The sequence below is a fragment of the Chinchilla lanigera genome, unplaced genomic scaffold, assembly GCF_000276665.1.
Source record: "Chinchilla lanigera isolate Chin_1 unplaced genomic scaffold, ChiLan1.0 scaffold00123, whole genome shotgun sequence".
NCBI classification, from domain to species: Eukaryota; Metazoa; Chordata; class Mammalia; order Rodentia; family Chinchillidae; genus Chinchilla; species Chinchilla lanigera.
This window is the reverse complement of record NW_004955524.1, coordinates 2,403,960-2,426,805: the sequence shown is the minus strand read 5'-3', so window position 1 is coordinate 2,426,805 and position 22,846 is coordinate 2,403,960. Positions and strand designations below refer to the sequence as shown.

Genomic DNA, 22,846 nt, shown 5'->3' with positions numbered 1-22,846 from the left:
GCAGCGCCCGACGCTCGCTCCCCCTCCTGTGCTTGTCCCCAGGTGGGCGAGTCGACGTTCCACACCACGCGCTGGGTGCCCCCGATCGTCGGCGAGCTGTACGGGCTGCGCACGCCGGAGGAGGTCTTCAACGCCAGCTTCGGCTTCATGTGGTTCTCGTCGTAGGGCGCCCGCTCGGGGAATAAACGCGCGTGCCCACCCAGACGCTGTCTCGTGGACACCCGGGGTCCCCGTCAGTTAGGGCCCAGAGTGCCGGGCGTGCCGCTCACCCCAGGCCAGCACCCGCCGCAGTGGGCCTGTCGCTCCGCTTCCCCAGCCTTAGCTTCCCCGCCGCCGCCCGCGCTCTGCGCTTCCCGCTTCCCTCCGCCGGCGGCTCTGTTCCGGGGATCGAAGGGTTAAGTGGGCCGCACGCACCGCCCAATGGGCACGCGCAGCGCCTTCGCGGCGCCTCCTGATTGGCGGGTGTCCTGGGTGGGCGTGAGCGCCGCCCGCCCCTCGGCTGCGCTTGAAAGGCCGGGCGAGAGCGGATCGCGTGCACCCGCTCGCCTCGGCCATGAGCGGCGCGGAGCCCGCGGAGGCGCCTGAGGAGCGGAGTTTCCTCAGGTCAGCGGGCAGAGGGCCGGGCCGGGAGGGTCCTGGTACCAAGGCGGGTGGGCGGAGCGGGGCCTGCACGGCGCGGACCGGCTGCCCTGCCTCTGCTGGAAAGAGCCCGCGGCGGCCGACACCTCCGGAGCCGGTTACCGGGGAAACCACATCCGCGGGCCGGCCCCTCATGAATATTCATCAGCTTTCCCCCTCCGCCGCGCCTCGCAGCCCCCAGGACGCGCGGGTTGCCCCGGGAATCTGTCCTGTTTGCCGCTCCGGTGCAAAGGAGGGAAGGGCCCGGGGCGGGTTCTGCTGCCCGAGCCCCAGCGAGGGCTTCATGGGGCGGGGGCGGGGGTCCCGGGCGCGTGGGGGCGGGCGGGGACGCCGCGGGGTTGGGTCTCAGCCCCGGGGAGCTGGCGGGTCGGGCCGCTGCGTGCGCAGCCTGGTGTCCCGAGGATGCCCGTGCCCTCCGGGAAGCAGCCCAGTTCCCCGCGCTGCAGTTGGGGGCAGTCAGAGGCACCCTCAGCACGGGGCCTCCCGCGCCCCGCAGCAGCAAATGGCCCTGTCCCTCGCCCGCCCCGCCGCCTCTGGGCCCCAGCACCCCTCCGACGCCGAAATGACCACTCTGAAGATAAAGGTCCAGGTGCCCCCCAGGGGCGGCAGCCAGAGGCGCGACGCGTTCAGCTTGTAGGACCCTCCCCCTGAGCTGAATGGGCCTGGCACGTGCTTCCCGGCTCGGAGCCCGCCGCCCCAGACGTCCCCTTCCTCGGCCTCCACCCTCACCCTACTTCTGCCGAAGCCGCAGCCCCGGGCTCTGTGCCCGAGCTCACCAGTCACCTGCTGTGCCCGCCTCGGGGCCCCGAAGCGTCTTCCTGGTGGCGTTTCTCCCAGGTCACCTCCCCCCGCAAGCGCTCGACGGCCTGTTGGTCCCGGGTGCCGCTGCGTGCTTTGCTTTGCCCGCCCGTGCAGGTGCCACCACAGCAGGAAGGGAAGGGCTCCACTGCGGGCACCACCAGCAGACCTGGCCCCTGCCTGGCCGCCCCCTCTCTGCCAGCCATGCCCTGCCAGCCACCAGCCGGGTGCTCCCGGGGCCCCCACCGTGCCCTGGCGTGGTCCCGACCCTCGAGGGCCCGCGCTGCTTTAGGGTCCTGCCGCCTTACATCCCCACTGCCTTCTGAGCGAGGGCGCGCTTTCACTGCCCGGGCCGCCTGCCCGGAGAGGCGCGCACGGAGCCTCACCTCGAGCCGCGGGGCCGCACATATTTTAACTTCCTCACTGCACCTGGAGAGGGGTCACAAGTCCCATGTCCACCCCCCAGCCCTTAAAACTGCCGCCGGGCGTGGTGGCGCACACCTGTAACCCTAGCACTCGGAAGGCGGAGACAGAGGACGGCAAGTTCAGACCAGCCTGGACTCCACAGTGAGACCCTGCCTCAAAAAACCGAAAAAGCCTACAGCCCCCCAAACCCGCCTTGCCCAGATGCCCAGGGCCGCGCGCCCGCCCCGGCGCTGCCTGGACCCGGTCCACCTCCGCCCTGGAAGCCCCGGCCTCCGCCTTCCTCCGCGTCGAGACCCTGAGAACGCCTTCGGCCGCCAGAGGGCGCGCGCGCCTCGGCCTGCGGCTGCAGCTTCCCGCGCGGCGTCCTTCAACGGGCTGCTGGTGGGACCGGGCAACTGAGGAACAGGAAGGGTCCCCAGCGCAGGGCTTGCAGGAGCTCCCCCGGGGTAGCGGCTGAGACGGGCGGGTCTCCGCGAATCCATCCCTCTCTGTCCCTAGCGCCGCGGAGGCGGCCGCCCTGGAGCGGGAGCTGCTGGAGGATTACCGCTTCGGGCGGCAGCAGCTGGTGGAGCTGTGCGGGCATGCGAGCGCGGTGGCTGTGGCCAAGGTACCTGACCCCCGGACCTAGGACGATGGCCTCGCCTCCAAGCTGGACAGGCTGAGGCACGGGCGGGCGCTGCCCGAGGTCACACCTGAGGCGGAGCTGCAAGCCGGGTGTGTCCGGGAGGGGAGCAGGTGGGTCCCCTGGGAGGAAGGGCGAGAAACCCGTTCAGCACGAGGACCACCGCACAGGCCAGGCGCCTCCCCCCCCCCCCGCCTTCTTTCTCCCTTTTCCTTCGTTTTTTTCTGAACGCTGTGGCCCTTTAAGAGCAGCTGGGTATCTTTCTTTACCTGGATTGAACTTTTCCCGTTCTCAAGTGCGTGCCAAGCAGAGCGCGCGCGCCGTAGGGTGAGCCCAGGGCTGTCAGTTCCGACCCCTCGGTCGCGCCCAGCGGGGGTCATCGCCTCCCACACTGGGGCTCGGCCCTGTTCCCGGCTGGGCAGGACCCAGGTCGCCTGGGGAGACGGCTGGAGCGGGGCCGCTTCCCTGCCCGTGGCTGAGAAGACAGTTCGCGCCTGGGGCTTTGGTCGCTCAGGTTTGCTGAAGGCAGAGGTGGGGCTGGAGAGGGAGGGCTGGGGCTCGGAGGTGAGGCCGGGGATCGGAAGCGGACGTTGAGCTGAAAAGGGAGCGATGGTCACCCTGTAGTCACGGCTGAAGCAGGAGGTCACAAGTTGGAGGCCAGTCTGGGCAACTTACCAAGACCCTGTCTCAAAACAAAAAGGGCTGCGCCGGGCGCAGTGGCGCACGCCTGTAATCCCAGCACTCGGGAGGCTGAAGCAGGAGGATCGTTGCAAGTTCGAGGCCAGCCTGGGTTACATAAGTGAGCTCAAGGCCAGCCTGAACTGCATAGCGAGACCCTGTCTCCAAAAGGAAAAAAAAAAAAAAAAGGGTCTAGGGATGTAGCTCAGCACACTCTAGACAGTAACGGCAAAAAGAAAACGGGAGAGGAGGAATAGCAGAGAGATGGACAGGAAAAGAGGTGCGGGGATGGTAGGGGGTTGCCTCCCTCTTTCAGCTCCCCCCCACGCCTGGAAACACGGGCAGGGAGGGGCAGCCACCTCTAGAAAGGGTGGACCGAAGCCCTGTCTGCGGCGCGGGCGAAGATGCGCAAACCGCACTCCGCGGCGGAGGCAAGCTTCCGCCGCGCTCCGCTGGGTGGCGAAACAGGTCTCCGCCCTTTAGCCAGAACACCTCTCTTCTGGCCCTGTTCTATGACCTCCAGGCCCCAGCCCCACCCTGTCCCCTGTCCCAGGCCCGTGTCCCCGCGGCCGGGGAGGGTGCTCCCTCGCCAGCCTGTGCCCTTGCCGTCCCCCAGGTGTTCCCTTTGCCCGCCCTCTCCCGGAGGCAGAGGACCGTGCTGGTTGTGTGCGGCCCGGAGCACAACGGGGCGGTGGGGCTGGTCTGTGCCCGGCACCTGCGGGTGTTTGTGAGTAGCGGGCGCCCCCAGGCTCACCCTGACTTGGTCCCTGTAGAAACCACATCTTCCCCCTGCTAGAGTCCCAGGGGACAGGGACGCGGCTTGCCGGGCGGGTCAGAACCCCCATGCCCCTCTCCCGCCGCAGGAGTACGAGCCCACCATCTTCTACCCCACGCGCTCGCTGGACCTGCTGCACCGCGACCTGACCACGCAGTGCGAGAAGATGGACATCCCCTTCCTGTCCTACCTGCCCACCGAGGTCGGCGGGGGGCCGGGGCGGGGGCGGACGTTGCCCCCAGGCCCCCCTGACCCGCCCGCCCCGCAGGTGCAGCTCATCAACGACGCCTACGGGCTGGTGGTGGACGCCGTGCTCGGCCCGGGCGTGGAGCCCGCTGCGGCCGGGGGGCCCTGCACCCGCGCGCTGGCCACGTTGAAACTGCTGTCCATCCCCCTCGTGAGCCTGGACATCCCCTCAGGCACGCAGGCAGGGGCACGGGTGGGCGCGCGGGGGGGGGGACGCCTGTCGGCACGCTCCGAGCCTCAGTTTCCCCAGCGGGGATGGAGCGTGCTCTCCGCTGAGCACCCATCCCGGGAATGGGGACGACCGGGGATGACCGAGGCCGCTGCCCCAGGCGACCCGGTCCGCTTCCCGAGGCCCCGCCCCGCGTGCCGCTGCCTACCCTGGCCCCCTGGCCTGGGCAGACGTGAGCTCACTTGGCAGAGCCCGCGCCGCCCTGGCCGCCGCCCCGCGCCTGCTGGAGCCATTAGGGACGGCAGACGGGATAAACAGCGGCTGGCCGGGACCCTCCGCGGGGGCGCTGCGCTCCGGGGGTGTCCCCTGCGGTCGGCGTCCCAGCGCCCCCGCCGGGTGCCACGGGGAGGGAGCCCGCAGCGGGGTGGTTCGGAGCCTGCGCCCGAGGGTGGGCGCTGGGGTCGGGAGAGCCGGCGGCCTCCGGTGCGAGGCCCCGGCTTCAGGTGAGACTGAGTGGGCACGGAGGCTGCGACCTGCTGCGGGGGGTCCCGTTACGTCATACGGGGACCCTGGGGCGGACGGAGGCGGCTGCCATCTAAGCGGGGCTCAGGGGCAGCGGTGGGGTGCAGCCAGACCCGGTCCGAAGGCGGGGGCTTGGCGGGAACGTAGCCTGGGGGCAGGGGCTGGGTCTGGCGGAGGAGGGACCAGACAAGGTACCCTGAGGGCAGAGGCTCCCGGGCGGGGCGGCCCAGCTCCCTGGTGGGCAGGCCCAGCCAGGACCCCGTGACGGGGCAGAGGCTGGATCTGGAGGGGAGTGGGGTGCGGGGCGGGGCGCACCCCCAGCTCCGACTCCTGGCCCCCAGGCTGGGACGCCGAGACCGGCGACGGGGACGCAGACGACGGGCTGCGGCCGGACGTGCTGGTGTCGCTGGCGGCCCCCAAGCGCTGCGCCGGCCGCTTCTCCGGGCGCCACCACTTCGTGGCGGGCAGGTTCGTGCCCGAGGACGTGCGCCGCAAGTTCGCGCTGCGTCTGCCAGGCTACGCGGGCACCGACTGCGTCGCGGCGCTGTGACCGCCCCCAATAAACGGATGCCACCACCGTCGCGCCGCCTCGGGTCCTGCTTTGCGTCGGGGGAGCGGGCTGCGGTCGGGCGCCGCGCCGGGCTCGCGGCCGCTTCCGGTCGGCGGGGGATTCCAGCGGGCGCGGGGGACCCGGGGCGGGGCGGGGCCGCGCGTGGGCCTGGGGAGGCTCTCGGTGGGCGGGGTCAGCGCCCCGCCCCGCCCCCGCCCTCATCCGCGGACCCCGGTCGGGCGAGTCCGGAGTCGGATCCCAGCGCGGTGCAGCGCGCACTCCCTGGCCGACGACCGCGATGGCGTCACGGCTGCCACTGCTCTGTCTCTGTGTCGCCGCCGCCCACCTGGCGGGGGCCCGAGGTGAGGCCCGAGGCGAGGCTGGCCTGGGACCCACGCGGGGAAAGAGGACCGAGGGATCCCGCGTCCCCGGGGTCTGGGTCCCCTCTCATGGCCCAGGGTGCGGAGCTGGGGCCGCGGGGCTCGGGACCTGCCGGGGCTGGGCGGGGAGCGCGTCCGGCCCTCCGCTCTGGGAAGGTACCGCAGGGGCCCGGGCGCAGGCGATGGGCGGGAACCTGGGCTCCAGGGCTGTCTGACCCAGCCCGTTTTGGAGACTCTGAATCTCCAGGTCCCCCGCCCAGGGGTCAGGGCGGTCTCCTCCCACCACCTCCCACACACCCGAGACGCCCAAAGAAGCGGCGCAGCCCAGGCGTCAGAGCGGGAGGGTGCTGGCCCGGGCTGTCACCCTGCCCAGGCTCGCGGGGACAGTGAGGCTGGACTCCAGGGCCGCGAGCGGGGTAGGAGCAGGAAGCGGGTACTACAGGAGGACTTCAGCCCCAGGCGGGGGGGACCAGATGCAGAGCCAAATGAACCTGATAAGCTTGGGGCCGCGGGACACCCCAAAAAGGAGACCCGAGCCTGGGGACCGAGGGGACACGGACTCCCCAAGCCATAGTAACGGGTCTGAGGGAAGGGGCTGCGGAAGCCTGGAGCTGGAGGAGGCCTCCCAGAGCCTGTTTCCTTCCCTGCCAAGTGGGGGCGACCTTGGCCTCCCTCTTGCACCAGAGGGGGTCCCAGCGGTCCCCAGCATCGCGCTCCCGTCCCCCGCTCCTGCAGATGCTCAGGAGCGGCGCGCGCTGCACCCCAGCCAGCCCTCGCCGGCCCTGGAGGACTGGGAAGGTTGGTCAGCCGGGACGGGGTTCCCGCTCCGCTGGGGCAGACTCGGGCTGAGGGGTCACAGAGGGAGGCTGGGGTTAGGGTTGGGGGCAGGAGGAGAGCTCGGGCGCTGGCCTGTGGGGCTGGGTGGGGGCGACCCTTGGCCCTGGGGCCCCCAGGCTGCCCCCGGTCTCAGCGCACGGTGCCCACAGAGCCCAGCGAGTGGACGTCCTGGTTCAACGTGGACCACCCGGGTGGAGACGGCGACTTCGAGAGCCTGGCCGCCATCCGCTTCTACTATGGGCCCGCACGCGTGTGCCCGCGGCCGCTGGCGCTGGAGGCGCGCACCACGGACTGGGCGCTGCCGTCGGCGGTGGGCGAGCGCGTGCACCTGAACCCCGCGCGCGGCTTCTGGTGCCTCAACCGCGAGCAGCCGCGCGGCCGCCGCTGCTCCAACTACCACGTGCGCTTCCGCTGCCCGCTGGGTGAGGGGCGTGTGGGCGTGGCCCCAGGGGCGGGGCGTGTTGGGGGCGGGGATTTCTGGCAGGTGGCGGGGCTAGGGCGCCTACACCCTGCACTGTCCCCAGGTTTTCAGCGGGCGGGTGCGTGGGGAGGGAGCGTCCTCTGTAGTCCTTGGAGGTCGCGTGGACCGTGTAGAGGCCGTGGGGTCTCTGCCCGCGTTGCTTGTGTCGCCCCAGGTGCCCAAGTCCGTGTGTCCAGGGCACGGCCTGGAGGCACGGGCGTGTGTGAGGCCCGGGTACCCAGGTAGAGGGGGCGGGGCCTAGAGGGTGGGCAGGCTGTGGGTGTGGCCGGGCGTTGAGGGGCGGGGCTTTGGAGGGAGCCTCCCGGAGGGCTGGGGGGCGGGGCAGGGCCTGGAGGGAAAATGGGCTTGGAGCCTAGGGTGGGGACCAGGTAGAGCCTTCCCCCGACCCCCCACCGCACCCCGGGCCCCCAAGCCTTGCTGTGTGCACATCCGGAAGGCCAGGGCAGATGCTGGGGCCACCTCCCCTGCGGCACGGCGCGCACGAACAGAAGTGCGCTCTGCCCGCGTGGTGCACGCGCGCGGCGCTGCCCCCCTCACGCCCACGCGGGCGCCGTTCACACCCTGGCGGCCCCGGTGCCCAGGCCTCGCGGACAGACACCAGCCAGCCAGGCGGCGACTGGAAACTCCGCCCCGCCCCGGCTCCACAAACACGGCCTGCAGACCTCGCCGTGGGGGCGGACGGGGGCACTCGGTGGCCAGTGGGGGGCCCCACCCCCGGCTCTGCCCTCCCAGCACCTCTGCCGCAAGTTTCCAGTGGAACTTTCCATCTTCAGCAGAGCCCGCGGGGTGGGGAGGGAGCTGCAGTCCGGCCCACAGCTTCCCGCTGGACTCCGCACCCTGCTGACTTGTCTCCATCCTCTGAGTCGCCGCTCCTGCCCCTCCGCCGGGGTGTCTTCCCTCCCTCTGGGCCCCAGTTCCCCGCTGCTGGTCCAGCCGTACACACTCGCCTCCATCCCTTTGCCCCAAGCGTTGCTGAGGCCTCAAAGGGGCACAACATAGGGGGCAGTGCTGCAGGTGTGTTTGTTGAGTGACTAACCGAGCAAAAAGTCCTCTCCAGCAGAGAATATAGAGGCCTTTCTGCCCCTGTGTCCCTCCAGGATGCAGCCCCGACACCTGTGGGTGCCCTGACCACATCCTCCTGGGATCTGTGGTCACCTCATCCGGGCGACCGCTGTCAGGAGCCAGGGTCTCCCTGCGGGCCCGGCCTGGCACCGTAGCCACCAGCGATGCTCACGGGGCCTTCCAGGTGCCTGGGGTCTGTGCCAGTGGCCGGGCCAGCGTGAGTGCCCAGGTGGACGGCTTCTCCCCGGGTGCAGCCCAGGCTCGGGCCAGCAGCTCCAACTCCTCGGCGGTCACCATTGTCCTCCATAAACTGAGTGAGTGCCGGGGCAGAGGGCAGGACGAGGCGGCGGGGCTGGCTGAGGCCCCAGGGAAGGAAGCCGCCGGAGGCTGCGGCAGAGAAGAGGGGCCTCGCTCTGGGGAAGGTTCCCAGGAGATGCCGGGTGGGACGGCGTCCTGACCTGTCACCGTTGCCACCAGGGAAGCCCTACCTGGTGAAGCACCCCCAGTCCCGTGTGCGAGAGGCTGGACACAACGTGACCTTCTGCTGCAAAGCTGGGGGGAACCCTGTGCCCAAGAAGTACTCGTGGTGAGCGTTGGCCTGGCTCTGGGAAGGGGCCTCTTTCCAGCTTTGGGTTGGATCAGGTTTCCAGGGCTTATTTGGTGCCTCAAAGACCTAGAACCAGGGGTGTTGCTGGTGGTGGTGCTCGCCTGTCATCGCAGCTACTCAGCAGGCTGAGGCAGGACAGTCTCAAATTCATGGTCAGCCTAAGCAATTTAGTGAGACCCTGTCTCAAAAAATTCTTAAAAATAAAAGGAAAAACCTTTTAGAAGCAGATGCTGGCCTTGATTTCCCCTCTGGCATGTGGGAGAGCTTTATCCAGGGAGCAGGTGGGTGCCGGAGGGACCTACGTCCTCAGGAAGAGGTCACCCCTGGCGAAGCTGATGTTCCGGGTCCACCCCTGGTCCCATGTTGTCCCCGCACCCCAGGTTCCACAACGGGACGCTGCTGGACAGGCGGGAGCATGGGTCTGGCGCCCACCTGGAGCTCCGCGGGCTGCGCGCCGAGCAGGCGGGTGTCTACCACTGCAAGGCGTGGAGCAAGGCGGGCACCGTGCGCTCCGGCCCCGCCCAGCTCACAGTGCTGGGTGAGCGTCCCTAGCCGTGAGCTTCCCTAGCCCTGAGCTCCAGGGACCCCAGCTCCACGCTGACCCCTGACTTCCCTGAGCCCCAAACCCAGTCCGTTAGTAACCCCAGCCGTCCCCTCGCCCTGACCGCTGTCTTCTGACTCCCCAGCCCCGGAACAGCCAGCGTGTGACCCCCAGCCGCAAGAGCACCTCATCAAACTCCCCGAAGACTGCAGCAGGCCGGGTGACAGCGGCCCCACCTACCTGGACGTGGGTCTCTGCCCGGACACCCCCTGCCCGGGCCCCCTGGGCTCCGGTGCCCGCTGTGGGGACCTGGGCTCGCGCTGCTGCGCCGTGCGCCGCCTAGAGAGCCGGGAGATCCGCTGCGCCGGCTACGTCCTGCCGGTGAAGGTGGTGGCCGAGTGTGGCTGCCGGAAGTGCCTGCCCCCGCGGGGGCTGGTCCGGGGCCGCGTGGCGGCTGCGGACTCCGGGGAGCCCCTGAGCTTTGCCAGGATCCTCCTGGGCCCGGAGTCCATCGGCTTCACCTCCTACCAGGGCGACTTCACCATCGAGGTGCCGCCCTCCAAGGAGCGGCTGGTGGTGACGTTCGTGGACCCCCGCGGCGAGTTTGTGGACACGGTCAGGGTGCTGCCTTTTGACCCCCGAGGCGCAGGCGTGTACCACGAGGTCAAGGCCATGCGGAAGGCGGCGGCTGTCCTGTTGGACACCAGCCAGAGCAACACGATCCCCCTCGGGAGCCTCGAGGAAGAGGCACCCATTGCGGAGCTGGTGCTGCCCCCTGGGTCCGTCCGGGCCACGGATGGCAGCCCCTACGTCGGGACCGTGGAGGCCCGGGTGACTTTCGTGGACCCGAGAGACCTGGCTTCCGCCGCGGCGGCCCCCAGCGACCTGCGCTTCGTGGACAGCAGTGGTGAGCTGGCCCCACTGCGCACCTACGGGATGTTCTCCGTGGACCTGCGTGCGCCGGGCTCCGCAGAGCAGCTGCACACAGGGCCCGTGGCTGTGCGCGTGGCTGCGGACCAGATCCGCATGGCTGGCCATGCCGAGGCGCTCCGGCTGTGGTCGCTGGAGCCCGAGACCGGCCTGTGGGAGGAGGAGAGCCGCTTCAGGCGCCAGGGCCCCCCCGGCCCCCGCGTGCGCCGCGAGGAGCGCGTGTTCCTGGCCGGCAACGTGGAGGTCCGCGAGCGGCGTCTCTTCAACCTGGACGTGCCCGAGCGCCGCCGCTGCTTTGTGAAGGTCCGAGCCTTCGCCAACGACAAGTTCACGGCCAGCGAGCAAGTGGAGGGCGTCGTGGTGACGCTGGTGAACCTGGAGCCTGCGCCCGGCTTCTCCGCCAACCCGCGCGCCTGGGGCCGCTTTGACAGCGCGGTCACCGGGCCGAATGGCGCCTGCCTCCCGGCCTTCTGTGACCAGGACCGGCCCGATGCCTACACGGCGCTGGTCACCGCTACCCTGGGCGGCGAGGAGCTGGAGCCCGCGCCCTCGCGCCCCCGGCCGCTCCCGGCCTCTGTGGGGGTCACGCAGCCCTACCTGGACCGGCTGGGCTACCGGCGCACCGACCACGAGGACCCGGCCTTCAAACGCACCGGCTTCCGCATCAACCTGGCCAAGCCCAGGCCCGGGGACCCCAGCGAGGCCCACGGGCCTGTGTACCCGTGGCGCAGCCTGCGTGAGTGCCAGGACGCACCGATCACCGCCAGCCACTTCCGCTTCTCACGTGTGGAGTCAGACAAGTACGAGTACAACGTGGTCCCCTTCAGGGAGGGCGTGCCCGCCTCCTGGACGGGCGACCTCCTGTCCTGGTGGCCCAACCCCCAGGAGTTCCGGGCCTGCTATCTCAAGGTGAAGGTCCAGGGCCCCCAGGAGGTGGTGGTGCGGTCCCACAACGCGGGGGGCAGCCACCCCCGCACCCAGGGGCAGCTCTATGGCCTGCGGGACGCCCGCAGTGTGCGCGACCCCCAGCACACCAACACCTCGGCCGCCTGCGTGGAGTTCAAGTGTGGCGGCATGCTGTTCGACCAGCGGCAGGTGGACAGGACGCTGGTGACCGTCACCCCCCAGGGCAGCTGCCGCCGTGTGGCCGTCAACAGGCTCCTGCAGGACTACCTGGAGCGGCACCCCCCGCCCGCGCCCACCGATGACCCGGCCGCCTTTGCCATGCTGGCGCCCCTGGACCCCCTGGGTCACAACTACGGCGTCTACACGGTCACGGACCAGAGCCCAAGGCTGGCCAAGGAGATTGCCATCGGCCGCTGTTTCGACGGCTCGTCCGACGGCTTCTCCAGGGAGATGAGGTCCGACGCGGGCACAGCTGTCACCTTCCAGTGCCGCGAGCCGCCGTCCAGGCCCAGCCTCTTCCAGAGGCTGCTGGAGTCCCCGGCGGCGGCGCTGGACGACATCCGCAGGGAGATGGGCCGGGGGGCCCGGCCCCCGAGGGCCCCCCGCACGCGCCGGGGCCAGTGACGCGGGCCGTGAGCTCGCTGCCCAGCTCTGTCCCCGGTAAGTCCCCTCCCCTCCCCCAGAGGTCCCCTCCCCGATCTTCGGGGGCCCCTGCCCAGAGCTAAGAGTCAAGGCAAAACGTGGGCACATAGGATGGCAGACCTGGCGGGCAGGCGACGCTGCCGTGTGACCGGAAGTGAAGTTTGCCTGGAGGAGGTGGAGCTAGCACCGTGCCAGGGACAGCTGTCCGGGGGCCCGGGCACCTGCCCTGCTCACCACTGAGGCAGCCTCTGTCGCAGTGTCTCCACCTGGATTCCGGGTCCTTGGCCCAAGCTTTGTTCTGCGGTTATTTATTGAAATAAAGCCGGGGGCCGGTTGTGGGGTGCGTGGGGTCCAGGCTGGGCGCCGTGAGAGAGGAGAGCGTTTCCCTGAGTCCCCATGCTGGTGCAGCTGTGCAGCTGGGAGTTCCTGTGTTTCGTGCCTGGAGACCCTGGGGTGTCAGGGCGGGGCTGGGGGGCTCAATTAAAGATGCTTGTGTCCATCCTGTGGTGTCTGCGTGCGGCTGAGGGTTGGTTGCCGGGCTGCCTGGTCCTTGGGCAGAAACATACTTTTTTGTTTTGTTTTGTTTTTTGAGGCAGAATCTCACTATGTAGCCCAGGCTGGCCTCAAACTCTTGGGGATCTTCCTGCCTCAGCCTCCTGAGTGCTGGGGTTACGGGATGCACCACCGCGTCCCCATGGACAGAAACACATCTGAACCGTGCGGGCCGCGCGTGTGTGTGCAGCCTGAGGCCCTGCGGCTGTGGTGGCCTGGAGCTGGGCCTGGCCCAGGCGACCTCAGTGGGACCTCTGTGTGCCAGGCACGGAACGCCAAGCATAGTGGCAGCTGGGGGCCCAGCGGGATGGCCTGGGACATCTGGGGCGGAAACACTGCCCTGGAGTCCTCAGCGGGGCTCTGCCCCCTCGGACCCTGCCTGTCCCAGCCTGGGGGGTGGGGTGCGGGCTGGGCACACCCCCATTCCCGCCCGCAGCCTGGGCCCCAGACCAGCCCCTCCCATCCTGCCTGCCTCTGTCCTGGGCTCAGGGCCCCGCATCTCCCTGTGCCCCTCGGGGTGCCCTGGGGCTGGGGACACAGGCGCTTAAACCCAAGTGCGTCCCCAGAGTACCTGAGGGGCACTGGGCTTCCCTGGACTCTGGACTCACGGCCTCGCAGGGGCCGAGCAGCGCAGGCTGTGACTGAGAGCAGGATGCCCACAGCGCTTGCCGAGCCCGCGGAGCCCTGCCCGGAGGCCGTGGGGTCCTGCAGGGAATGGGGGCCCCCGCGGCTGGGTGGCAGCTGCTGTGGCTCCAGCCCGGGTGATGAGGTGTCAGGCTGCACTGCCAAAGCCTGCGAGGAGCAGGCTGGCGTGGGGCGGACATGGGCCGCGGTTGGGGCAGCCTCCCGAAACCCCTGTCCACCCGTGGCAGTGGATCTCATCCCAGCCCTCTTGGAGGCTGAGGCAGGCGGATTTCAAGTTCAAGCCCAGCCTGGGAAACTTAGTGAGACCCTGTCTCAGAATAAAAAACAAAAAGGGCTGGGGATGCAGCGGAGCACAAAGGCCCTGGGTTCCATCCGCAGCACTGTAAAAAGGGAAGGGGAAAAAAAAAGGCAGCCATGGCCCCCCTCGAGGTGGAGAAACTGAGGCTGGAAGAGAAGGAGGTTCTGCCCCAAGCCACCAGGCCGCCGCCTCCCTCCTGGAATGCAGCCGCGGCTTCTGGAAAATCCATTCCCTACCGCCTGGGCTGCCAGCACACGCCCCGCCGCGGGGGAAGTGGGGGGCCAGGACCCCCCAGAGACCCTGGCCACAGCCACCCGGGGTCGGCTCAGGGCACGGGAGGCCCCAGGTCCCACCCACGGCATTTTCGACTTTTATAATTTTAGAACCAGGGGTTTTTAACATTCCTAACACGAGGTGGAGGGAGGAGCTTTGGAGCAAGAAAGTGCTTCAAATGCGCCTGCAGAGTGCAGCGGCCGGGCGAGGACAGGAAAAACAGACACACATTGGGCACCGACTGGATGCAGGCCCGCTCTGTCCCAGACCAGGCTCACCCGAAGGGCATTTAATGTCTGTTTGTTGCCTTGAGACCCCAACATGTGCTTTCAGGAGATTGGGTTCCCTCCTACTTCCTAGTTGAAAGACTGGCCCACGGACACACAGCAAATGTGGGTACCACAGACGGGGGGAGAAGTTTCCTGGAAAAGGAGACAGAGGCACTGGGTTTTGAAGGATGTCTAGGAGTTTGCCGGGTGGGTGAGGCAAGAAGGGCACTCCAGGCGGCTGGACTGGTCATGCAAACCCTGGAAGTAACAGATCTTGCAAGCAGGGCGAGGTCTGGGAGCAGGAGAGGTTCCACCAATGTTTCTCAGGACGAGCGCCCCTGGGCTGTGTGCCTTCCAGCCTTAGAAGTGATTCCTTCTGCAGCCGGGCTCTGGCCCTCCCTCATAAGAGCTGCACAGGGTCCAACCCCGCAGCCCAGCGCTCCTGTCCTGGCTGAACATCCCTGGCTCCCCGCACGCCTCGTAGGCCTGGCGCGGCCACCACCGCTTCCCTGCTGCCTGTCCCGCCCGTCGGCCGGCAGAGTCGGGGCTGCCGGCACCCCAGGCCCCAAGGGCAGAGCCAGCCTGGCACAGCCTGGCCCGAGGCAGGCAGGGATGCGGGCGTTGTGCTGGTGGAAACACCGGCTGGTGTCGGGGGCGGCGGCCCAGGTGAGTGTCAGGTCCCCACACCTGATGCTCGGCGGGACAGAGGGGACCCCCCTCGGGACACGCGCCGGCAAGGACGCGTCCCCCGGAGCCTCGAGCTGTCCTCAGCCCCGGGGTCACTGTCCGCTCGCCCTGCCCTGCCCTGCTCTGTGGGCAGAGGTCTCCCCCTGCACAGTCTGGCCACCGTGCTGTGCCCCAGCTGGTCCCTGGCACCGTGAGCACGGTGACGCTTGCACAGTACACAACACGGATAGCATCCCGCCCGCCGCAGCTGCGCCCCTGCCCAGTGTCCCCTCGTCCCCTGCCCTTGGGACACCGTGGGCCCGGGATGTCCAGGAGGCTGTGTCGGGGCCCTCCGCGGTGCAGCCCACGAAGGCAGCTGGCCACCGCTGGCCGCACGCACACTTCGGGCTGGGGAGGGCGCGGGGCCGCAGGTCCAGACGCTCTTCCAGGGCCGTCCCAACGCCCTTCCTCGCTGACTCAGCCGCGGCCCTGCCAAACCTCAGGTATGTCCTCGAGGGCTGCCGCGGGGCCTCCGTGGGGCCAGCCGGGGGCTGCCTCCGACTCAGCTGCCCACTCACGCTCACGCCACCCCGCTCCCGGGCTGGCGCTGCCTGGGAGCAGCTGGGGCGGCTGAGGAGGTGGAGGCCCGGGCTGCCAGGGCCGGCTCAACTCGGAGCCTGTCAGACCTCTGGCTCCAGCCCTCTTCCTGGTGGCGGGAAGATGCTGAGGTCTGGTGGGGCTGTCTTGGGCCTGGTGTGGGGGCTCACGCAGCTAGGGGCACACGGGGCTCCCCGATGTCTTTTTGCTGACCTCTGGACACAGATTTGTTTGTGAAGGTGCACAAACCCAGCCCCAAGACTTGTGCTAGACTGGTCAGGGAGGCAAGACAAGAGTCAGCCATGGCTACTCCAGCCTGTAGGGTCAATAGCAGGTCAGCAAGAAGCCCAGATGCTGGAAACACCCAAGGGATAGGTCTGTGAAGGTTTGTGGGATTGTGGGAGGAGAGGGCATTGTGATTGGGGTTTTGAAGGGTGAGCAGAAGCCTGCCAAATCAGGCTCAGATGTCCCAAAGTTTTGATGCTGGTCTTAGTGTTTTCCTTTTTTTTTTTTTTTTTTTCCCAGTACTGGGAATTGAACTCATGACTCTGCACTTGCCAGGCAGGTGCTGTGCCGCTGAGCTAAATCCCCAGCCCCAGTGTTTTCCTTTTGTCTGTGAGAATTTCCAGCAAGGGAAGGTGACAAACTTCAATTTGCTACTTCCTCTTGAGGACCCAGCACAGGGAGGCGGGCAGGAAATATTCAGTCTTTGGGGGAGGCAGAGCCAGCCTCAGCCTGGGGGCTAGAGACCTCAGGTTTGGGAGGCCCCTGCTATGGACTGGGTGGGTCCTGCCCACAGCCCTTTAGGGCAAGTTCTCTTATCACCCCACCTTCTAAGCAAATGCCCTTTATGGCGAGATCTGCCACAAACCCACAGGAAAAGCTCAAATAAACCCCAGCCCGGCCTGGCCCTTGGGCTCTTCCTTTAGTTCCCCCTGGATGTCCCGGGAGCAGGAGTTGGAGGAGGTCCTAAAAGAGCTCTTCCTGGCGGTGCAGGCCCGGGTGATGGGGCCCAGATACCCCCGACGACCCCGCATGGGCCCCCAGGGCTGGGGGGAGGGGTGGAGAGGAGGACGGCCCAGGGCCAGCGAGCAAAGGCGCTTCACTTGTTCACCACCGCCGGCCGCTGTCGGGGCGCCAGAGCACTGCGCTGCGCCGTGGGGCGCGCAGGTCCCGATAAAGAGAGGGGCTGCCCTGGATCGCCCCGTTTTTTGAGGCAGGGTTTGGCTGTGCAATTCTGGCCTTGATCTGGGTGACCCTCCTGCCTCAGCCTTCCGCCTGCTAGGATTACAGGTGTGTGTCACCACACCTGGCTCAGCTGGGGAGACTGAGGCAGAGGGCGGAGCGGGGCCCCGGGAGTCCCAGGAGAGGCAGGCGCGCTGTTCCCGTCCACCGCAGATTCCACACGCAGCCGCCTGGGCCCCGCGGGCGGGACAGCTGGCCCCGCAGCCTTGGGCAGGCTCAGGTCTGCATCGGTCGCGCGAACAGGGTGGGTGCCGCCTGGGGGAGGCCCCGGGGATGGGCGGTCGGGTGCTCGGGGATCCGGGGAGGGGCGTGGCCTGCGGTTGGAGGGGCGTGGCCAGGCCCGGGGCGTGGTCTGGCCTGGCCCCGCCCCCGGGCCTGGCGGGAGGCGGAGTGTGGGCTGCGGTCAGGCGGGCGCGGAGGCCGCTGGAAACACGCGCCTCCCGGCCAGCCGCGGGCGTTCGCCAGCAGGAGCGGCCGCCGGGCCGAGGAATGTGCGCGCTGGGCCTCTGAGCGCGCTGCCCGGCTTGGCGGCCGGCCCTGGCGGCGCCGCGGTGCCCCGGGGTCCCCGGGAGTCGCGCCTCCCCTCGAGGGCCTGCGCAGCCCGGGTGGCGGGGAGCGCGCCCCTTCCGGCGGCCGCGGCCCCGCGGGACATTCCTGCTGCCGGGCGGACCCTTGGGCTCAGCGTGGCCCCGAGGGCCCCGCGGGTCTCGCCCGACCGTGAGAAGGTGCACCCCTGGGCAGCTACTGAACGCCGCACGTTTTCCTGGCTTCTGCTCGCTGGCCTCGCCGGTCCCATTACCGTCCCATTTTACAGACGCGGGAACTGAGGCTCGGGGTTTGCTACCTCTGCGGAGACTGCAGGGGCAGGTTCCGGAAATAGCGGGTTCCCTGCAGTGTGGCGCGAGACGGCGCGGGGAACTTCGGTCTCGGCGGGGTGCGGCCCCTGGTGGCCGCAGGGCGCGTTGCAGGCCGGGCTCCACGGCCCGGCCCTGGCTTCTCCCGGCTCGCGCGGCCTCCGCGGCTCCCACCGTCCCTGAGCCATCAGAGAGGCCCCGAGCGCAAAGCCACTGCGGACGCCCGGTCCTGACTCCACTCAAGCCTGTTTGCCGAGCTGAGGACGGCGGTCTGGGGAGCCTAAGGCTGGCACGCAGCGGGCCCCCAATAATTGTGATTCCCCCTCGGCGCGGGGTGGGAGGAGCAGGGGTCAGAGCCGAGCGACCCCTCCGTCAGCCCGGCGCCAGTGTCCTGCCCTGGCTGGGGTCCCCAGACTTCCCCAGGGCTCTGAACACCGCTGGAGTCTTGGGGGAACAGAAATGTTTACTGCGTGCTGCGGAGGAATAGAGCACGTGCTCCGTGCCCAGCACCGAAGAAGTGAAAATGAGAAACGAGCCTGGGGCCCCTTCCGCCTTGAGATTTGATGTGGACAACCTTGAAACTGTATGTGGGGGGAACCTTGTAACTGCCACTGCCCCATGTTGGGGCTGGATATACCTCTGAGAACTGGACCGGGGGGTCTCTAGATCTTCCCGAGAGTGGATCAGGGGATCTGAAAATTTCTACGAGGGTTTGGGCATGGAGAGATTCGAAATTCCCATGTGGGGGCCCTCAAAAGTCCCATTTCAAGGCTCACCCGCTTGCCTTTGGCCCTGGGAGGGTGGATGATTGGGGCATTCTTTTTTTTTTGAGACAGGGTCTCGCTATGCAGTTCAGGCTGGCCTTGAGCTCACTTTGTAGCCCAGGCTGGTCTCGAACTCGCAACGATCCTTCTGCCTCAGCCTCCTGAGTGCTGGGATTACAGGAGTGTGCATGGGGCTGGGGATTTAGCTCAGCGGCAAAGCGCCTGCCTGGCAAGCGCAAGGTCGTGAGTTCGGTTCCCGGTACCGGAGAAAACCCCCCCTCCAAAAAAAAAAAAGGAGTGTGCCACCACGCCAGGCAAGGTTGGGGCATTCTTCAAGGCCTCAGAGGGCTGCAGGGGAGTCCGACAGGGTCCTGGAGCCCACTTCACCGACCCAGCGCCTGGGGAGGGTGTCTGGGGACTCGGGACAGCAGCCTCCTCCGCCCTCTAGCGCCAGAACCCTGTTTCTGACCCTTCACTCTGTTCCGGGCGATCGCCAAAGATTCCGGAGGTGGGCAGAGTGAGAAGGGGCGGGGCCGGACATAGGGGCGGGACCAAAGCACGGGGCGTGGTCACACGAGGGCGGGGCCAATGAATGAAGAAACAGGGGTAATGATGGGCGGGGCAAAGGGAAGGGCTGGACCAATAGACCTGGGGCCGGCGCAGGGCCAGGCAGTGGGCGGGGTCGGGCAGTGGATCCCGCCAGGCGAGGGGCGGGGCCAGGTGATGGGCGTGGTCGGGCGGGCCCGGGCTGGGCAGAGGCGGGGCCATCGGGGCGTGGGCGGAGCCGGCTAGGGGCGGGGCCCGGGCGCGGAGCCGCTCCCCTGGCCGCCGGAGGCTCCGGGTCACCGGAGGGACGGAGGGGCCAAACCTTCGCCGACCGCCGCCAGTGGGTGCCCGCGACCGGGACCACAGCTCTCCGCACCCCGTGACTTCCCGGGACGCCGCTTGGATTCCGGAATCCCCACTGGCCCAGGAGGTGTAGGACTGAGTCCGGACGCCCTCACCGCAGCGGCGCAAAGGCGTGTGGCTGGAGGGTGCCGCCGGGGTGCAGCCGGCGCTCGGTGCCGCCAAGAACCGCAGGTGGGGCCGGCCACGGGGGAAGCCGCCTGCGGTCCCCACGCTCCGGGGCCGCTCACGCCGCGGCGGCGCCCCCTGGTGGCCGCAAAGCCCGCCGCCTCGACTGGCGGCTCTCGAGCACTGCGGGGCTTGGTCCCCAGGGCTCGGCCGGCTTACTGTGACCTCCCCGAGCCGGCGGGCAGGCCCAGCTCCTGAATTTACACTTGGATGTGCGTTTTGAGGTGGAAAGGTATCGCCTGCGTTCCAGTGTCTTGCTGTTCCAAAATAAGGATGCCCGAGCCTGGTGGCTCAGGACTGTCATTCCAGCACTTGGGAGGCTGAGGCAGGAGGATCGTTGCGAGTTCGAGACCAGCCTGGGCTACAAAGTGAGCTCAAGGCCAGCCTGAACTGCACAGCGAGACCCTGTCTCAAAAAGACAAAAACAAAAAACAAACAAAAGAAAGAAACCTGGGGGTCTGACAGCCCAGCACCCTTTCCCACTGACCCTTCTGACAGAGACTTGTGTGTGATCCTCACCCCTTCCCATGAGGGTCACTTGCTCCAGGTATTCAGCCACTACTTGCAAAATGAAGCAAGTGCAGCTCCTGGTCTCCAGTCACCCCTGGTGCTCTGCCCGTCATCCGGGGACAGGAGGGGACTGTCCTCTGTGTCCCTGTGTGGCCCAGCCTACTTGGATCCCGGGGGCCTTTACAGAGTGGAGCTGTGATTTCTTGGAACCAGGTTGGGGGTGGTGCAGCCTCCACCAGGAGGACCCAGAGGTCCGAGTCACTGTCCCTCCACAAACTGGTCCACAGGAGCAAGGCAGAGCCGAGAAGAGGTGTGCAAGCAACATGCAAATCAAACCCAAATGAGCTAGGCATGCAAATCATATGCAAACATATGCAAATATCCCAGGAGGTGTTCCCCTCTCCCCCAAACCCCTGGTGGTCACCCTCTCTCTGCACCAGATGGGGAGTGGATTAGGAGCAGGATAGGCTGACAGGCGTGGGTAGAAAAACTTCGGTCTTGTCTTTTTTGATGGCATTTTATTTTCTATTTTTTGAGACAGGGTCTCGTGCTTGCTTCGGCAGCACATGTACTAAAACTGGAATGACAGAGACAGGATCTCATTATGTAGCCCAAGTGGACCCGGAACTTTTGGTGATCCTCCTGCATCAGCCTCCCAGTGTACTGGGATGGCAGGCATGCGCCACTGTGCTGGACGCTAGAACTGTATGTTTTTCTGACAGAAGCTTATGAAAAGAGCAACATTTAAAACAATAAGCTAACCAGGAAGGCCCAAACGGCTCTGTCGCCGTGGTCTGGCAGCCTTGGGGACGCAGCTGACCCCGCGTGTGCGCTAGAGGCTGCTCCTCCGGGGCCTGTAGCTCCCTGGGCTCCCGTGTTTGCCCTCCCTGGTGCCACCCTGGCCTCATTAGGCACTTGTCACTGTCCCCCGCTGCTGGCTCATCCCCAGGGCTGGTCCCTCGGGTGGCCCTTGGCGCCTCCAGCATGGTCCCCTGGCAGCCAGGAGGCCGTAGGGACCAGAGCCCCGCTACCCGCGCACCGTGAGGGCGACACGAGACAGGAGCACACCTCGCAGTCCTTTGATTTCTTTTCTTTTCTTTTTTTTAAAGAGCAGAATATATTTATTGAGGGAAAGAAAGCTTCTGTCCAAGAGAGGGACAGAAGGGGGGCCCGAGTGGGTTACCCAACACTCTGTCTTTTCTAGGGACTTTTATAGTAAAACCGCGAGGTGAGGCGGGTCCAAGATAGGGGAAAATGGACAAAACTACGGTCAGCCAATGAGAACTGTTGAGGTAAAACTGATTAAATCGGGATCAAAGGGGGAAGCCAGTCATGTAGCAGGCGGGCATGGATGCAGAACAGGGGTTTTTCCTGTAAGGGGCTGGGTCAGGGACTCTTCAAGGTGACCGCTACCTATTTAGAACATCAATCCCTGATGTTTACACCTAGGGAGGCAGGTGGATGCCTTTGTTTAGTCCTCTGTCTTGATGTCTGGCCCACAGCAAATACGTATCTTATCTTTTTTTTTTTTTTTTTTCATCTTTTTGAGACAGGGTCTCGCTGTGCAGTTCAGGCTGGACTTGAGCTCACTTTGTAGCCCAGGCTGGTCTTGAACTCGCAACGATCCTCCTGCCTCAGCCTCCTGAGTGCTGGGATTACAGGCGTGCGCCACCAGGCCTGGCTTACGTATCTTATCTTGTCTTTCCTGTTGGCTCTTTCGAGGACCTGGCCCTGTCTGACTGCCTATAATATTTTTATCTAACTTAGCTGCCTATAACATTCCCCTCTCACCTGAACTGCCGTGAGGGAGTAATGGGAGATGACCGCTCTGGCTTCCTCAGGCTGAAGGGGGTCGTAGTTGTTGATCGGCGGTCAGAGATACTCTCCAGAGAGTCTATGTAGAGGCCCTCGATACACACCAAGCGTTTTCATCTTGGGTAGGCGTATAGCTTTACATCTGGAGGAGACAAAGCCAAAGAAACAATTAAGTATGCATGGCCCAAATAATAAGATCAGCAGGATTATTATGAATATAGTCAACAAAGATTTCCGCCAAGAGGAGCCGGTAATGGCCTCCCATAGAGAGGATAAGGTCAGAGCTATGAGCTCCGCTACTGAGCACTAGTCTCAGGTGTAAGTGAGGAACTTTCGAGAGTCTGATGTAGCATTGCCGCTGCATACCCTGCCTTCCTTGTTCCGTTTTCCACGAAGGAGCTGCCATCACAGAAAATGGTCAAATCAGGGTTAGTAAGGCATGTGCCTAATAAGTCTTTTCTAGCTGCATATGTATGGAGAATTACCTGTTTACAATCGTGTGTGTCAGCCTCAATTTTTTCTTTTTTTGGCAAAAAGGTAGCAGGGTTTAAGGAGGAACGTGTCTTTATTTGAATGGCTAATCCTTCTAGAATTAGAGTCTGGTATTTATGAAGTCCGCTGTCTGACAGCCAGAGGCTCCCCTTGGACGAAAGAGGTCCTGCCACAGTGTGAGATGTATGTCCAGTGAGATCTTTACCTAAAGCCAGCTTGGATGCCGCCCGCACTAAGAGAGCTACAGCTGCCATAGCTCTAAGGCAAGCAGGCCATCCCTTTGCTACAGCGTCTAATTCATGACTCAGATACCTACAGGCTGTTGAGCGGGTCCCAGATCCTGTGTAAGTTCTCCCAAAGCCATACCTCGCCTCTCATCTACATATAAATTGAAATGGTGTCCTGTGGGGAGGTTTAGGGCTGGAGCATTTAGGAGAGCTTGTTTAAGCTTCTGGAATACTGTTCGGGAATCGGGTTCCCAGGTTAAAATATGGGTATCTGTCTTTTGGGCCTCTTTTATAAGTTGATAGAGGGGTCTTGCAATCTCCCCATATCCTGGTATCCAAAGGTGACAAAGCCTGTAATTCCTAGGAATCCCCTTAGCTGTTTTAGGGTCTTGGGCTGTGGGAAGGAAAGAATTGTTTTTTCTTTCTTTCTTTTTTTTTTTTTTTCTGGTACTGGGAATAGAACTCATGACCTTGCGCTTGCCAGGCAGGTGCTGTGCCACTGAGCTAAATCCCTAGCCCCCGGAAAAAATTGGTTTAACTCTGTCCTTTCCTAGCCTTCAGGTTCTCTTGGATATGATGAGACCTAAATATTTTACCTCAACTCAGTCGTTTGATTTCTTTCTTTCTTTTTTCTTTTTTTTGAGTTTATAAAATCATGTTTATTTCTTTGATTGAAAGTTGTCGCTAGGTTGGGGATTTAGCTCAGCAGCATAGCGCCTGCCTGGCAAGGGCAAAGTAGTGAATTCAATTTCCA

General features: G+C 65.8%; 3 protein-coding genes across 4 annotated transcripts in view; all 3 read left to right on the top strand.

The window, feature by feature from the left end:
* Positions 1-202, top strand: part of Ndufa13 (NADH dehydrogenase (ubiquinone) 1 alpha subcomplex, 13) — a 7,079-nt gene extending 6,877 nt beyond the window's left edge. For both annotated transcript variants that reach the window (XM_013507298.1, XM_013507297.1), the window contains one exon: positions 43-202. In XM_013507298.1, coding sequence (XP_013362752.1) covers positions 43-165 — 123 coding nt within the window. In that variant the 3' untranslated portion in view covers positions 166-202. The remainder of the gene's footprint in view (positions 1-42) is intronic.
* A 94-nt stretch (positions 203-296) lies between these two features.
* Positions 297-5,456, top strand: Yjefn3 (YjeF N-terminal domain containing 3). Its single transcript, XM_013507296.1, has 6 exons — positions 297-603; positions 2,362-2,470; positions 3,780-3,890; positions 4,027-4,140; positions 4,207-4,357; positions 5,217-5,456. The coding sequence occupies exons 1-6, from the start codon at positions 554-556 to the stop codon at positions 5,423-5,425; spliced, it is 744 nt and encodes a 247-aa protein (XP_013362750.1). The 5' UTR covers positions 297-553; the 3' UTR covers positions 5,426-5,456.
* A 183-nt stretch (positions 5,457-5,639) lies between these two features.
* Cilp2 (cartilage intermediate layer protein 2) lies at positions 5,640-12,304 on the top strand. The gene is made up of 7 exons (XM_005409640.2): positions 5,640-5,787; positions 6,541-6,603; positions 6,792-7,064; positions 8,221-8,499; positions 8,663-8,771; positions 9,173-9,330; positions 9,479-12,304. The coding sequence occupies exons 1-7, from the start codon at positions 5,724-5,726 to the stop codon at positions 11,791-11,793; spliced, it is 3,261 nt and encodes a 1,086-aa protein (XP_005409697.1). The 5' UTR covers positions 5,640-5,723; the 3' UTR covers positions 11,794-12,304.
* Positions 12,305-22,846: the final 10,542 nt, after the last annotated feature.